At 35.4% G+C, this 16,956-nt stretch overlaps 1 protein-coding gene across 2 annotated transcripts in view; it reads left to right on the forward strand.

The window, feature by feature from the left end:
- JAK2 (Janus kinase 2) overlaps positions 1–3,412 on the forward strand; it is a 118,537-nt gene extending 115,125 nt beyond the window's left edge. For both annotated transcript variants that reach the window (XM_010860722.1, XM_010860721.1), the window contains exons 23-25: positions 126–243; positions 1,781–1,894; positions 2,143–3,412. In XM_010860722.1, the coding sequence (XP_010859024.1) occupies positions 126–243; positions 1,781–1,894; positions 2,143–2,250 (340 nt within the window). In that variant the 3' untranslated portion in view covers positions 2,251–3,412. The remainder of the gene's footprint in view (positions 1–125; positions 244–1,780; positions 1,895–2,142) is intronic.
- The last annotated feature ends 13,544 nt before the right edge of the window (positions 3,413–16,956 follow it).

Genomic DNA, 16,956 nt, shown 5'->3' on the forward strand with positions numbered 1-16,956 from the left:
AAACTCAGGCCTGATGTGTTAACCCTTTTCTGTACACCTTGTTTTTTATTTTGTTTTTAAATCCAGTGATTTGCAGGTAAAATCAAGAGTTGGCACATCAAGTAACTCTTTTAAATATATTACAGGTATGCACCAGAATCACTGACAGAGAGCAAGTTTTCTGTGGCTTCAGATGTTTGGAGCTTTGGAGTGGTTCTGTATGAACTTTTCACATATATTGACAAGAGTAAAAGCCCACCAGCGGTCAGTATGCTTTTTGTTTACTTTCAATTTTTTTTTTAACATGAGAAAAGCGTTTCGAAAGAATAATAGTAAACTTAGGGTTATTTTAGAGTTCCTATTGGTTATTTATAAGACAACAAGCAACAAAATAACCCCCAAACTAACTCATTAAATTAACTTGAAGTTTTGAAAGGTGGGGATTATAGTACTGTTTAATATATTCTCTTTATATTATTTTTAGTAAATCCAATAAACTCATTCTTCCCAGGAATTATTGCAAATGTTAAACCTTTTAAAATAATATTTTTTCTATTCATTGTATAATTTTAATATAGGACAGTATAGAAAAGAAAATGAAAGTAATCTCTAATTCAGCTACTCAGAGGTAACCACTTTAATACTGTAGTATGTTTTCTTTCAGGATTCTTTTAATTTTATATGTAAAAATTAAATTTTATTAAAAAGTTTTATTTATAAAATGAGTCATACTGTACAGTTAGCTTTCCTGCTTTTTCATTAGATTATAACATGGACATTTTCCTATGTTAATAAATACTTACTACAAATATGACTTCTAATTTCTTGGTGATGTTTCAACATAAAGATATAGTTTCTGGACAATCATTTTCTGTTTTTCAGCCTTTTAAGTAACACTCATTGAACATAGTGGCTATCCTTATATATAAATATTTATGTTTATCTCTGGTTGTCATCTTAGAGTGAAAATGTAATTATATGTGAAATATTATGAGCTCTTACATATAATAGATTTTGATGATTTCAAAATGCTCTCCAGGAAATCTGTATCTCAATTAGACTCTCAGTAGCTGTGCATAGGGGTATGTATTTTATCATTTGTCCGTGTCGACTGTTACATTTCCATGTAGCTTTGCCAAATTGATGAGAGAGAAGTTGTAGCGATTTGACTTTAATTTGCATTTCTGCCTTTAGTGTGCTTGAGTACATATTTATTGGGCATTTGGGGTAAGTGCATGTGTGCATTGTATCCTCATGTACTTTGCCCATTTTTATATTGGTAACTTTTCTTGCCAATATACAAGAGTCTTCTGTATTTAAATAAATGTGTTCATTGTAAATATTCCTCTACCTTATGGTTCAGACTTTAATCTTATGAAATTTAAACATATGAACATCTCTCCATTCCATTTATGCTTTAATATTCATTCTGCATTTTTTTATGTCCTCTTCTACATTCAGCTTTTTATTTCAACTGAAATGTGATATGATGTGTTAAAACAAAGTGTGTTTTTAGTTCACTGGTTTTGAATTCTTCTCAGGGGATTTGTGTTGAGGGTGTTATAGTTACAGAAATGGCATTGTAGAGGTTCCACATTTAACAATCTTTTATGAAGTATGACTAAAAAGGAAGTTTTTGAAGTTAAAATAGTCTTTAAAAGTTTTTAAAAGTTTTTAAAAGTTTCAAGGTAAGGAAACATACATACATGGGATTTTTCCCATTTACTGGAAGAAATTGAGAATTCTGCTTCAAATTAAATGTACCAAAAATATGTGATTAAAAAGTAGGTTTGTGTTTCAGGAATTTATGCGTATGATTGGCAATGACAAACAAGGACAGATGATTGTGTTCCATTTGATAGAACTCCTGAAGAATAATGGAAGATTACCAAGACCAGATGGATGCCCAGATGAGGTAACAAAAATTTTTTTATCCACAGTAATCATGCATTTTCTTTCTCTTTTTACCCAAGGATTTCAGGTCAGTTTATGCAGTTCACTGGACTTTTAGATAAATAGCATAAACATGACTGTGGATGTAGGTATAGCCATGACATACGCCTCTATGAAAAAATTAAGTAGGAGTTCCGAATTCATGTCTTCACCAATTAAAAAATGGCGCTTTGTGTTCATTGTAATTTTGGTTTATTTTCCCTTTTACAGATATATGTGATTATGACAGAATGCTGGAACAATAATGTAAACCAGCGCCCCTCTTTCAGAGACCTAGCAGTTCGAGTTGATCAAATAAGGGACAACATGACTGGATGAAAGAAATGAACTTCACTCTGAGACCAGGATAGACTTACAGAACAAAGTTTTGTATTTCACATTGCTGTGGACTTTTGTTACGTATATCATTATTATGTATATCACAATATTTGCCAGCAAAAGTGTGGAAATACCTGCTTAAAACTTTCGAAGTTTAGTGAGTTTTTCTTCATGAGGATACCAGCCAAAGACATTGATGAAAAGTCCTTAGCAAAGAGTTTTGTAAACTACTTGGGGAACCTGATCAGTCAGTTAACATCACTTTTCTTTGGCAAAAAAAGAAAATTAGACATTTTTCAACTAAGAATTATAAGCGATTAAAAAATTGTAAGTTTTAAATATATACAGAATACGTATGTACAGTTTTTACCATAGTGAATGTGTGACACCTTGGCATCTTGTGTGATGTTTTACACAGGGGCTGGCGTTCATAAATAATGTTTTATAATTTTTCCATAGTTCTATGATAACTTCACTCTATAGACAAATTAAGATGCTCAGATAATTGAATATGCACCTTTTTGTCCTCGCGCATTTATGTCACTGGCCAGCAATATAAGCAGGTGTATACTTTAGCTTGTTGTTCTGTGTACTGTAAATATTTTTCAAAGCAAAGGGAACAAATGTTTAGTTTTATTTGTATAGGGAATTTTCCTGACCCTCTAGAATACATTTTGAAATGGAACAAGTTTACAAAGATTAACACAATATATTTTCTTATTTGTCTCCCTTGTATCTGTTTGTGGCACGTATGTTTTTTAAATATAACTATCTCCAGATTTTTTCTAAGACCACCGTGAACAGTTTTCTTTTAAAATTTTGAGATTACAAATGCCAGGAATATTGTCATCCCTTGAGCTGTTGGTTACCAATAAGATTCTTCAATCCCTGGGACCTATGGTCATGCATTAAATTTAAGTGTAAGCTATAATAGAGATTTTTTTTTTTCATATATATAAGCCTACTAAGATGCACAGTGGTTTAGGAATTTTTTTCTAAAGAATGTATATTTTAGGGATTTCAGAAATCTATTGCGATCATAAAAGAGATCTTTTTTGTTGTTGTTAGATTCTTATATACAAGGGAGAAATTAAATTGATTTTTTAAAATGATTATTAATTTTATTCAAAAATGCCAGTAGAAAATTCTTAATGTATATCTTGAAAAAAAATGAGTGTTTTCAATTAAGTATAAAGGGTTGTTTATTATTGTTGTCATTTTAGTGCTACTCCATTTTAGACATCATACCTAAAATATGGTGGGTTTGTGTGTGTATGTGTGTTATTTATACAAAGTTTAAAATACTTGGAATTTTGGTTAGAAAGAAAATAGTTCATTTTCAGTGCTATATGCTTCTATATATATATATATTTTTTTTTTTACTTAAAGACTTTAGATTATCTTTCTAACTTTCAGAGCTGGTTTTTTAAATGCTTATTATATAAGAAAAAAAAATGCCTCACACATAAAGTTTGAGTTTTTTTGTTGGAAGGAAAGGGAAGAAATGCTTTTTATGTTATCTTTAAAGTATTTGGGCTTCTTTCATAGCCCAGTTGGTAAAGAATCTGCCTGCAATGCAGGAGACCCTGGTTCGATTCCTGGGTTGGGAAGATCCCCTGAAGAAGGGATAGGCTACCCACTCCAGTATTTTGGGGCTTTCCTTGTGGCTAAGCTGGTAAAGAATCTGCCTGCAATGCAGGAGACACCAGTTCGATCCCTGGGTTGGGAAGATCCCCTGGAGAAGGGAAAGGCTACCCACTTCAGTATTCTGGCCTGGAGAATGCCATGGACTGTATAGTCCATGGGGTTGCAAAGAGTCAGACACGACTGAGTGACCTTCACTTACTTTAAAACATTTTACCAAATGTAGTTACCAAACACACAAATCTTCTAAAATGATAATGTATTGGATTTTAAAAGATTTCTAGTAAATATTTTGATGAAAGTTGACTATAATTTTTATTTAATTTGTAAAAAGACTCCTCCAGGATCTGTATATGTAATGTTAATGCACTTAAGAGATCTTCCGTTCTGCTACTTTTCAAGTCAAAAATAGCATATCATATATGTTTGATTTCAGATTTTTGTACTAAAACTTAGGTACCTGAAGTAGATTCTTAGAAGTTGATAACATTTTGTTTATAAAAATAAGAATGTTAACTAGATTTCTTTTAAAATAGTTTTTCTTTTAATGCTTCAGTTTTTAGTTTTAGGAGAAAATTCCATATATCTAAAGTTTTTAGATGGAATGACTGCTTTATTGTAAAATTCTAAGTTTTCAAAAGAATTATTGTTCATTGAGTGTTTATGATGTTTTAAATTTTGATTCTGACCTTATATAAAAGGAAAGTAAACTTGCCGCTGTTTAGTTGATTGTGCATAAGACACAGGTAAGTAAGTATTGTACCAGTTAATGCCAGACAGCTTCTTCAAATTAATATTCTTCAGAAATGAGGGTACAGATTTTCTTTAAAATCTGTGATTCTGTAAATATTCCAGTATTTTTAGCTACACAATCTTTATGTAAATAATCCCCTATATCCATGGCTACCTACTTTGGGAAACAGTCACTTTTTCATGTTATTTATATATGCTGCCGGTAGCACTATAATTTGCTATGGAAGAGTGCTTTCTTATAACCCAAGACTTCTGCTTTAAAATCAAGTGAAATTTTTATCACAACCATAACTTGATATTTAATTTTATTTAAACAATTTTGTTATGGACATTAGAGGATACTGCAGTTCTATACATAGGGACTCATTTTGGGGCGGCATGATGTCAGATTGAGACGGAATTATTTTCATCGTTGTGCCTTTTGCATGTTCCTACAAAATTGAAATACTGATGTAATCAATAATTCAGAAGCGAGTGATCACACCATCGTGATTATCTGGGTCATGAAGATCTTTTTTGTACAGTTCTTCTGTGTATTGTTGCCACCTCTTCTTAATATCGTCTGCTTCTATTAGGTCCATACCGTTTCTGTCCTTTATTAAGCCCATCTTTGCATGAAAATTTCCCTTGGTATCTCTAATTTTCTTGAAGAGATCTCTATAGTCTTTCCCATTCTATTGTTTTCCTCTATTTCTTTGCATTGATCCCTGAAGAAGGCTTTCTTATCTCTCCTTGCTGTTCTTTGGAACTCTGCATTCAGATGCGTATATCTTTCCTTTTCTCCTTTGTTTTTCTCATCTCTTCTTTTCACAGCTATTTGTAAGGCCTCCTCAAACAGCCATTTTGCTTTTTTGCCTTTCTTTTTCTTGGGGATGGTCTTGATCCCTGTCTCCTGTACAGTGTCACAAACCTCCATCCATAGTTCATCAGGCACTCTATCAGATCTAGTCCCTTAAATCTATTTCTCACTTCCACTGTATAATCATAAGGGATTTGATTTAGGTCATACCTGAATGGTCTAGTGGTTTTCCCTACTTTCTTCATATTAAGTCTGAATTTGTCAATAAGGAGTTCATGATCTGAGCCACAATCAGCTCCCAGTCTTGTTTTTGCTGACTGTATAGAGCTTCTCCATCTTTGGCTGCAAAGAATATAATCAGTCTGATTTCCATGTTGACCATCTGGTGATGTCCATGTGTAGAGTCTTCTCTTGTGTTGTTGGAAGAGGGTGTTTGCTATTACAAGTACGTTCTCTTGGCAAAACTCTATTAGCCTTTGCTTCATTCTGTACTCCAAGGCCAAATTTGCCTGTTACTCCAGGTGTTTCTTGACTTCCTACTTTTGCATTCCAGTCCCCTATAATGAAAAGGACATCTTTTTTGGGTGTTAGATCTAAAAGGTTTTATAGGTCTTCATAGAACCATTCAACTTCAGCTTCTTCAGCATCACATTACATACCTAAATATTAAAATATTTTCTAAATTACCAATTTTGTTTCACTTTATTACAGTATGTTCATCTTAGGTTAAAATATTAATAATTTCTGTTGTGTTTATGCCAGATGTTATTGCATAGTACAGGGCCTAAATATTTTTCTCTTCCAGCCTTACAAATTTATAAGGAAAAGCCTTATCTCTAAATGAAACATCAATCAACATTAATGTTTCTTAAAGTTTTTAATGAGCATTTTCCATTATAATGCCTTTCTTTGCTTAGCAAATTGTTTAACATCTTATTTTGAACTGTAATAGATTGATGAAATCATTAAAAGAGTTCTAGGAGTCCCTGTTCTAGTTATCCATAGCATTAAATTTTGTGAACAATTATGTTTTTAATAACTGTACCAGGAAGAACTCTTAATAGATGCTGTTTATTGAGGTCAAGCATGTCACCTCTGAGCAATGTGAACAGAAAGTAGCATAGCATTTAGGTCTGACTACAGGTAAATAGCATTAATAAATGGTGCAAGGTGGTAAGGAAAAGGCACATAGCAGGACATTGTAGAGGCAGCTGGATAAGAACTTATTAGTTGCAGATGATAAGACATTGCAGATGATAAGACATTATCAGATACAAGTATACTGAAGACACAAATGAAAGTATGCAACAGAAAGTTTTATCAGTTATCCTTCCAAGAACATAGTTGAAAATGTTTAGGTGCTTCTCACACACAAAGAGATAATTAAGTAGGTAGTATTTTTAATGAAAAAGTTTGAGTATTTCAAACTCTTAGAAAAATGTGAATCTCAAAGCATGAGTTTTCTAGTAGTATTGAGTACAAGCTTGTGAGTTGGACTTTATTAACTGAAACTAAAAACATTAGAGAGCAAAAAAATCATAGACACTATAGAAAATAGAAATGAGAAATACAAACCTAAACACACAAACTTAACAATTATTTAAATACTTGAAATTTTTTTAACTTCAACAACTTGAAATACACTATACTTTATTCTTCTGCATAATTTGTTGAAGATTGCTGTAAACCTTTATAACTATCCCAAATTTTAATTATATAAGAACAAAATTTATTTTATGTCCTTAGTAACGTTCAAGTTTTTGGATTAATTTTGGTTGGAGAAGAAGGAAAAGAAAGTTGTTTGCAGAATCTTGACTCTTAATAACAAGTAACTGAATTCTCCAACAATACTGATTAAAATACTTTTAATCTTCATAACCCAGGTTATGAGTGCAAGCTGCAGGTGGCCAAGATCTAAATGACAAATCTAATGTAGTTTCTGTTGAATGGCAGAAATTATTATCTGCTGTTCACAAAGCATTTTAAAAACAATAATAGTCACTATTTCCCACAAATTCTGCCAGAATATTGTTTTCTTTCTTTCCTTCTTTAAAAAAATGTTTTAAATACTTTTTTCTATCAGTAAGTTTGAGTACAGCATGAATCCCTTGGTACCAGTTCTTTTCCTTTCTGTTATTAGTTTTGTAACATTATAATGTAACTTACTGAATAGGAATTCTTGATAATATAGTAAGGGTATTGGTGATTTAAAAATTTGAGACAAAATGTTACCTTTTTATTGAAGGACTTTGAGAAACGTTGAATTCTAAACCCTGAGTATATCATTATAATTCCTTAAGGTGGCCCCATTTACTTCCTAAATTACTATTATAGAGGAATAAAACTCCAAAAACTGAGATTACTGTAGAGGACAATCTTTTTCCTAATAATGATTTGGAAATCTGAGACCTAAAGAACAATGTATGTGGTGAGGGGGAAAGGAGATTTCTAGATTCTGTCAGATCTCAAACTTGCATTTAATGGGAATTTTTTCTAACATCTTGAATTTCTCTTATTTTAGGGTTACTATAATAAATGTAGAAGGTGTTGACTTTTAAAAAAACTGCACAATGTGAGAGTTATGAGTTAAATTTTGTTTGGGGCAAAATGAGGACCCAGGAAGCAGCATCTCAGACAGCTCTAAGAAACTGTTCCAAAGAGGCAGGGGGGAAGAGGGTCAGTATATATGTGATTTTGGTGAAGGGGGATACATGCAGATCAAGCACTTTTTTCTTTTATTTTTAAGAAAGTTTCTGCTAGTCATGAACAGTTGACATCATGAAGGATTTTAGTGCTTTCCTAGATAGGAGATTCAAGAATTGGGCTTATAAAATCTGCTCCCCAAAATATCTATCTGAAGACCTGTCCTGCCATTTTTTCCCCCAGCACAGTGTGCCTCATTTCTGCTCTCCATCCTAAACTCCTTTAAGGGGTGTTGAAAATAAGCAGCTGCAGCAGCACAATGATTTAGTCTTTGTAGAAGTAGATGGCAAGTGCCAGTTTGTAGTTGACAAAGGTTAGAGGATGGATAGCTCAGTCAAATGCCAAAGTATTATGGCTCTAGTAGTTATCTAGGCCATTTTTTTACAGCTGCTCCAACGTGGGCACTTAATTTTCAGATTCTTAGTACAGTCATTTTTCTTTTCTAAACTTAAAAAATAAAAGATCATGTCCATATTGTATACCCCTTCAGACCTTCCTACATATACACTCACCAATACTGACACATGCAGGCTCCCTGCGACTTTAAATTTGCATCAGATAATTCAAATTAATGGTTGCAGTAATGAAGACATCACCTCTTGATAAAATCCTAAATCCCATTCATGTGTTGAGAATAAAGAAGAGTAGATAGTGCAGTTATGGATATAGTTATGGATATATAAGACATGAGTAATCTTCTGTGAGGGTCAATCCTGATGGTATTTCATCTTATAATTCCCTGTTAAATAAACATACAGACAAAACCAAGAGATTTAAACTTTCAGTTCTGCTGCAACTTTCAGATACCAGCCCTAATCATGATGGTTTTAGAGAATCTAGTTTGGTGTGGCCCCAAACATAAAGGATCCATAGAAAGAATTTCTTGGGCTTGGGCCTAATATGAGAGTTGGAGTTTCATATATAAACTTCTCTTTAGAGCATGCTTTTTCAGCGGAATTGATACCAACTCTCAGGGGTGAACAGTGACAAAAAAAAAAAAAACAACTTATTTTTTAATGTATAAAGCACAGAAATACAGTACATAAGTAGATAGGCAGTAATATAAAATTCTCATGGTGGAAGAGACTAGGAGAAAATGACTAAAAAGTTCTTTGTAGATATTAGGGATAATGCAAAGAATGTTGAGAAACACTGCTCTTAAGTGTACTCATGTAGACATGGGCCAAACCAGTACTACCTGAGAAATGACTTCAGTTAGAAAGGGAAGATATGTCAGTGTGAGAACACTGAGTGTATTGGATCTTTAAGCATGCATGCATGCATGCATGCTAAGTTGCTTCAGTCGTGTCCGACTCTGTCCAACGCCATGGACAGCAGCCCACTAGTCTCCTCTGTCCACGGAATTCTCTAAGCAAGAGTACTGGAGTGGGTTGCCATGTCCTTCTCCAAAATATACTAAATAGTGTATCTGAACTAAGAAAAATTAGTTGGTAAAGTCACCTAATTTTAATCTCTCTAGAATTTAAAAGTTTTCCTTCATAGATGGAAAAATCGAGGCTTCTTCAATGGAGTACCTCCATGAGAACCATTTTGTTGTCTTTGATTTTACATTTCACAATAAATCAGTTAAGATATAATTGTCTCAAAAAACTTAGGGTATCTTAATGATATGCAGTGTATTAGCAGTTTTTCTTCTTGATCATAAAAGGAGATAATAACAAAGATATTAAAACCATGGCATATTACTGTATATTAAAGGCAGAATAGGGACTTCCCTGGTGCTCCAGTGGCTAAGACTCTGCTCCCAGTGCACGGGACCTAGGATTGATCCATAGTCAGGGAACTAGAGATCCCACATGCTGCAACTAAGACCTGGTACAGCCAAAATTAAAAAAACCTCAACATTCAGAAAACTAAGATCATGGCATCTGGTCCCATCACTTCATGACAAATAGATGGGGAAACAATGGAAACTGTGACAGTCTTTATTTTCTTAGGCTCCAAAATCACTGCAGATGGTGACTGCAGCCATGAAATTAAAAGACACTTGCTCCTTGGAAGAAAAGCTATGACTGGCCTAGACAGCATTTTAAAAAGCAGAGATATTACTCTGCTGACAAAAGTCTGTCTAGTCAAAGCTATGGTTTTTCCAGTATTCATGTACGGATGTGAGAGTTGGACCGTAAAGAAAGCTGAGCACCGAAGAATTGATGCTTTTGAACTGTGGTGTTGGAGAAGACACTTGAGAGTCCCTTGGACTGCAAGGAGATCCAACCAGTCCATACTAAAGGAAATCAGTCCTGAATATTCATTGGAAGGACTGATGCTGAAGCTGAAACTCCAATCCTTTGGTCACCTGATGCAAAGAACTGACTCATTGGAAAAGACCCTGATGCTGGGAAAGATTGAAGGTGGGAAGAGAAAGGGATGACAGAGGATGAGATGATTGGATGGCATCACTGACTCAATGGACATGAGTTTGAGTAAGCTCTGGGAGTTGGTGGTGGACAGGGAAGCCTGGTGTGCTGCAGTTCATGGGGTTGCAAAGAGTCGGGCAAGACTGAGCGACTGAACTGAACAGCCAAAATAAATAGTAAAAATAAAATATTGAAAAAAAAAATAAAGCCAGAATTTCTATACAGAAATAGTAAAGAAACTAACACCAGCAAATGAAGATCATATCTATTCTATGAAATTTACCTAGAAGTCAAAGCATTAGTCTTTGAAAAATGCTACAGCTTTTTACATTCTGTGATATCCATTGTAATGGTTGTGATGTTATTTAATGTGGTTTTCATTTGCATTTCACTAATGATTAATGATCTTTTTTTTAATGATTTATTTTAATTGGAGGCCAATTATAATATTCTGGTAGTTTCTGCCATACATTGACATGAATCAGCTACAAGTGTACATGTGTCCCCCTGTCCTGAACCCCCCTCCTACCTCCCTCCCCATCCCATCCCTCTGGGTTGTCCCAGTGCACTGGCTTTGAGTGCCCTGTTACATGCATTGAACTTGGACTGGTCATCTGTCTCACATATGGTAATATACATGTTTCAATGCTATTCTCTCAAATCTTCCTACCTTTGCCTTCTCCCACAGAATCCAAAAGTCTGTTCTTTACACCTGTGTCTCTTCTGTCTTGCAGGTCATCATTACCATCTTTCTAAATTGCATATATATGCATTAATATACGGTATTGTTTTTCTTCCTGACTTACATCACTCAGTATAATAGGCTCCAGTTTCATCCACCTCATGATCTTAAGTATCTTTTAATATGTAATTTTACTGGTCATTTTTTCATCTTTGGAGAAATGTCTATTTAAGTCCTTTGTCCATTTTAATTAAGATTGGGTTCATGTTTTTAGTTGTAGAAGTTCTTTCTATATTCTGGATATTAACCCTTTATCACATATATAATTTTAGATATTATTCCCATTCTGTGGATTGCCATTTTATTCTGTTCATTGTATCCTCTTATGCACAAAAGTTTAAAATTTTGATATTTTCCAGTTTATCTACTTTTACTTTCAGTGTCATATTCCAGAAATCATTGCCAAATCCATTGTCAGAAGAAAACACTGGGAAAAAAATTCTTAAGTGTTTTATGCCTTAACTCTTAATATTTAGGTCTTTGATCCATAATTTTTCTATATGTTGAAAGATAGTATCCATATATATATATATATATTTATTTTTTATTATTATTTTTTTTGCATGTAGATTTCTAGTTTTTCCAGCACCACTTTTTGAAAAGAGTATCTTTCTTCTACCGGATGACTTTGGGATACCTTTGTTGAAATGTGTTTGACTGTATACGTGAGAGTTTATTTCTGAGTTCTCTGTTACATGCTATTAGTTTATATGTTTGTCTTTATGCCAGTATCACATTGTTCTTATTACTGTAGCTTTTATTTTAAGTTTTGCAGTCATGAAGTGAGAGACTTCCAATTTTGTTGTTCTTTGTAAAAATTGTTTTGGCTATTTGGTGTCCCTTGAAACTGCATATGAGGTTTAGAATGGGTTTTATATTTCTGGGAAAAAATCATAAGGATTTTGAATGGTATTACATTAAATCTGTAGACTGTATTTAGGGTACAGGTAGGGCTTCCCTGGTGGCTCAGATGGTAAAGAATCTGCCTGCAATGCAGGAGACCCCGGTTCAATCCCTGGATTGGGAAGATCCCCTGGAGAAGGAAATGGCTACCCACTCGAGTATTCTTACCTGGAGAATTCCATGGATGGAGGAGCCTAGCAGGCTACAGTCCATGAGGATGCAGAGTCTGACACAACTGAGCAACTAACACTTCACTTCATTTCACTTTCAGTATCCTCTTAGGTAGTTATCTCATTTTATCCACACAACTCTATGAGGTAGACACTATTATTTTTTTTGCTTTAAATATGTAGACACTGACATTTAGCAAGATACAATAAATTTAGAAAGTGGAGAAAGAAGGGATGTTAGAGTTTGAATTTAGGCAGTCTGACTCCAGGAGTTTGCCAGAGTTTATAATTGCTTCACTATGCTGCCTTTCACAGCTTTGGCAGCATACATATAAAGCAGCAATAAACTAGATAAGCTTTCTTCAGTGATATTTCTCAGATGGCAAGATGACAAAATCATTTCAGTTTCCAGTGAAAATTATTTGAACATATTTTTAGTTGGACTGTCACTTTCTGTCCCTCAAAACAAACAAACAAAAAAAAAACCCTACAAGTGCACAAAAGTGTGATAAAATGTAGAAAACAAGTGTTTTTGTAGAAAGAACAAGGTAAGTGATGATAATGAATTTGCTAGATGATGAGAGAAAATTGAAAGTAAATGAACTTAAAAAAAAACTTGGGAAGGTACAATATGACTGTGAGCTGAATAGGAAGGAGCAGGTGCAGCAGCTGCCAGGAGGGCGAACACAAGGTTTCATGTTCACCAGAATGCAGGGCAAAAGCAGTGACTTCATAGGCGCCTAGGCCAGACCTACCTGCTGATCTGTTGTTCATTAGTGGTCTGGGAAAGCAGGGATGGCTGTGGCTCTCCCTGGGGTAATAAAAACTGGTGTTGGAAATATCAGGGAATGTTCATCTATCAGAACTCTTGGGGGAGACAAGTATTTTGCTTGGGTCTATAGTACCAAGATAACATCCTGTAGGCTCCAGTGCTGGAAACACTGCCTAACTGGTTTAATCGCCATTCATTCCCTCAAAGTATGTTGCAGCTTGGACTAGAGAGATGGGGACAGAAATGGAAAGAAGTCGGTATGCTATTGTGGTTTGGATGGAAAGGATAAGAGAAGAACAAAGCAACTAGATGGAAGGATTTTAAACCAGAATTCCACTTTGGAGATGTTAAATCTGAGATGCCTAATAGATATCGAAGTAGAAGGAAAGCCCAGAAATGTTACACAGGCAGTCATTTAAAATAATGGATATAGTTAAGCTAACTAAGGAAGTGTTAGATAAAGACAGCGAGTAGAGGATCAGGACCTGAGACAATCTTAACATTTAAAGGTTAGACTGAGGATGAAGACTGAGCAAGGAAAGACAGAGTAGTCCACTTCAAGAAATAATGTTGTTCACTTGCTAAGTCATGTCTGACTCTTTGCAACCCCTTGGACTGCAGCACACCAGGCTTCCCTGTCCTTCACTATCTCCAGAGTTTGCTCAAACTCATGTTCATAGAGTCAGTGATGCTATCTAACAATCTCATCCTCTACCACCCCCTTCTCTTTTGCTTTCAGTCTTTCCCAGCATCAGGGCCTTTTCCAATGAGTCTGCTCTTTGCATCAGGTGGCTAAATTATTTATTGCAGTGTCAGCATCAGTGCTTCCAATGAATATTCAAGGTTGATTTCCTTTCGGATTGACTGGTTTGATCTTGTTACTGTCCAAGGAAATCTCAAGAATCTTCTCCAACACCACAATTCAAAAGCAGAAATTCTTTGGGCCAAGCCTTTTTTATGGTCCAACTCTCATATCTGTACATGCCTACTGGAAAAACCATAGCTTTGACTATCCGGACCTTTGTCGGCCAAGTGATGTTTCTGCTTTTTACTATTCTGTCTAGGTTTGTCATAGCTTTTCTTCCAAGGAGCAAGTGTCTTAATTTCATGGCTGCAGCCACCATCCGCAGTGGTTTTGGAGCCTGGAAAGTAAAATCTGCCACTGTTGCCACTTTATCACCGTCTATTTGCTATGAAGTGGTGGGACCGGATGTCATGACCCTAGTTTGTTGAACATTGAGTTTTAAAGCCAGTTTTTTCACTCTTCTCTTTCAACTTCATCAAGAGGCTTTTTAGTTCCTCTTTGCTAGCTGCCATTAGGGTGGTAGTATCTGCATATCTGAGGTTGTTTTCTGTCCCAGCAACCTTGATTCCAACTTATGATTTGTCCAGCCTGGCATTTCACATGATGAACTGTGCATATAAGTTAAATAAGTGTGATGATATACCGCCTTGTTGTACTCCTTTCCCAACTTTGAACCAGTCTGTTGTTCCATGTCCAATTCTGATTTGCTTCTTGACCTGCATACAGGTTTCTTAGGAGACAGGTAAAGTGGTCTGGTATTCCCATCTCTTTAAGAATTTTCCAGTTTGTTGTGATCCACACAGTCAAAAGCTTTAGCATAGTCAATGAAGCTGAAGTAGATTTTTTTTTTCTGTAATTCTCTTGCTTTTTCTATGATCCAACAGATGTTGGCAATTTGATCTCTGGTTCCTCTCACTTTTGTAAATCCAGCTTGTACATCTGGTAGTTCTTGGTTCAGGTACTGCCGAAGCCTAGCTTGAAGAATTTTGAGCATTAATTTGCTAGCATGTGAAATGAGTACAATTGTACGGTAATTTGAATCTTCTTTGCCATTGCCTTTCTTTGGGATTGGAATGAAAACTGACCTTTTCCAGTCCTGTGGCCACTGCTGAGTTTTCCAAATAACAGTATCATCTTTTAGGATTTGAAATAGCTCAGCTGGAATTCTGTCACCTCCACTAGCTTTGTTTGTAGTGCTTCTTTTTTAAGGCCCACTTGACTTCATGTTCCAGGATGTCTGGCTCTAGGTGAGTGACCACACTATCATCTGGGTCATTAAGATTTTTTTTTTTGTACAGTTCTTGTGTGTATTCTTGCCACCTCTTCTTAATCTCTTCTGCTTCTGTTAGGTCCTTGCCATTTCTGTCCTTTATTGTATCTTTGTATGAAATATTCGTTTGGTATCTCTAGTTTTCTTTTTTTTTAAATTTTATTTTATTTTTAAACTTTACAAATTGTATTAGTTTTGCCAAATATCAAAATTAATCTGCCACAGGTATATGTGTTCCCCATCCTGAACCCTCCTCCCTCCTCCCTCCCCATACTATCCCTCTGGGTCGTCCCAGTGCACTAGCCCCAAGCATCCAGTATTGTGCATCGAACCTGGACTGGCAACTCATTTCATACATGATATTATACATGTTTCAATGCCATTCTCCCAAATCTTCCCACCCTCTCCCTCTGCAACAGAGTCCATAAGACTGTTCTATACATCAGTGTCTCTTTTGCTGTCTCGTACACAGGGTTATTGTTAGCATCTTTCTAAATTCCATATATATGCATTAGTATACTGTATTGGTGTTTTTCTTTCTGGCTTACTTCACTCTGTATAATAGGCTTCAGTTTCATCCACCTCATTAGAACTGATTCAAATGTATTCTTTTTAATGGCTGAGTAATACTCCATTGTGTATATGTACCACAGCTTTCTTATCCTAGTTTTCTTGAAATGATCTCTAGTCTTTCCCAGTCTATTATTTTCCTCTGTTTCCTTGCATTGTTCACTTAAGAAGGCTTTATCTCTCCATGCTATTCTCTGGAACTCTGCATTCAGTTGAGTATATGTTTCCTTTTCTTGTTTGCCTTCACTTCTCTTTTCTCAGCTATTTGTAATAAAGGAAGATAATCAGACACAGTTATGTACAACATGGTAACTTGACACGACAATAAAGGAAGAAAGACTAATAGATGATGAATGTGAGGGAGAATACAAAATTGAAATGGGCAGGATCATCTGGCCCCCACCTTCTAGTGCTGCTCCCCTCTTCATCCCACCTTGTTCCCCACCTCATTGGCCATGGCCATTCTTGGCATTCCTTATGAGTGATGGCATCTCATCATGGTAGACCACAGAGATAATAAACTTCAAGACTATCACATGCAGAAAAGTGCTGGAACACAAGACAATAGCTATCTTAAACCGTTAAGGATAAAAGACCTTACCAATCAGTGTGCTTCCCTCATAGCTTACTTGGGAAAGAAACTGCTTGCAGTGCAGGAGACCTGGGTTCGATCCCTGGGTCTGGAAGATCCCCTAGAGAAGGAAATGGCAACCCACTCCTGTATTCTTGCCTGGCGAATCCCATGGACAGAGGGACCTGACAGGCTACAGTCCTTGAGGTCACAAGAGTCAGACACGACTTAGTGACTAAACCACCACCACCACCAATCAGTAATGAGAAGTCTGAAAATTATCTGAAGGACTTCGAGTCACGCAAATGTAGAAAGATTGTGGGTAAAGTACTTAAGATATTGATTCAAAAATTCACTGTTAAAGCTATAAATGGATCAAGATATGTTTTGAGTTGTCCTTGTAGCCTGAAAAAAGTAAGCTGAAGCCAGGAACAAGAGCTGCTTTGCACATGAATACACATTTGCCAAGATCCACTGTTTTATAGCATGTTTCATGGACACAGATAATCCTTTTTTCTGAGACTGGGCTGTTATCAGATTATCAAATTGATAGAGGTGAAAGAACTACCTCCTACAAACCTAGAATTATTCCATTGTAATGGTAGTATGGCTAAAAGGCTGTTGTA

The sequence above is a fragment of the Bison bison genome, unplaced genomic scaffold, assembly GCF_000754665.1.
Source record: "Bison bison bison isolate TAMUID 2011002044 unplaced genomic scaffold, Bison_UMD1.0 scf7180017864469, whole genome shotgun sequence".
Classification (NCBI taxonomy): domain Eukaryota; kingdom Metazoa; phylum Chordata; class Mammalia; order Artiodactyla; family Bovidae; genus Bison; species Bison bison.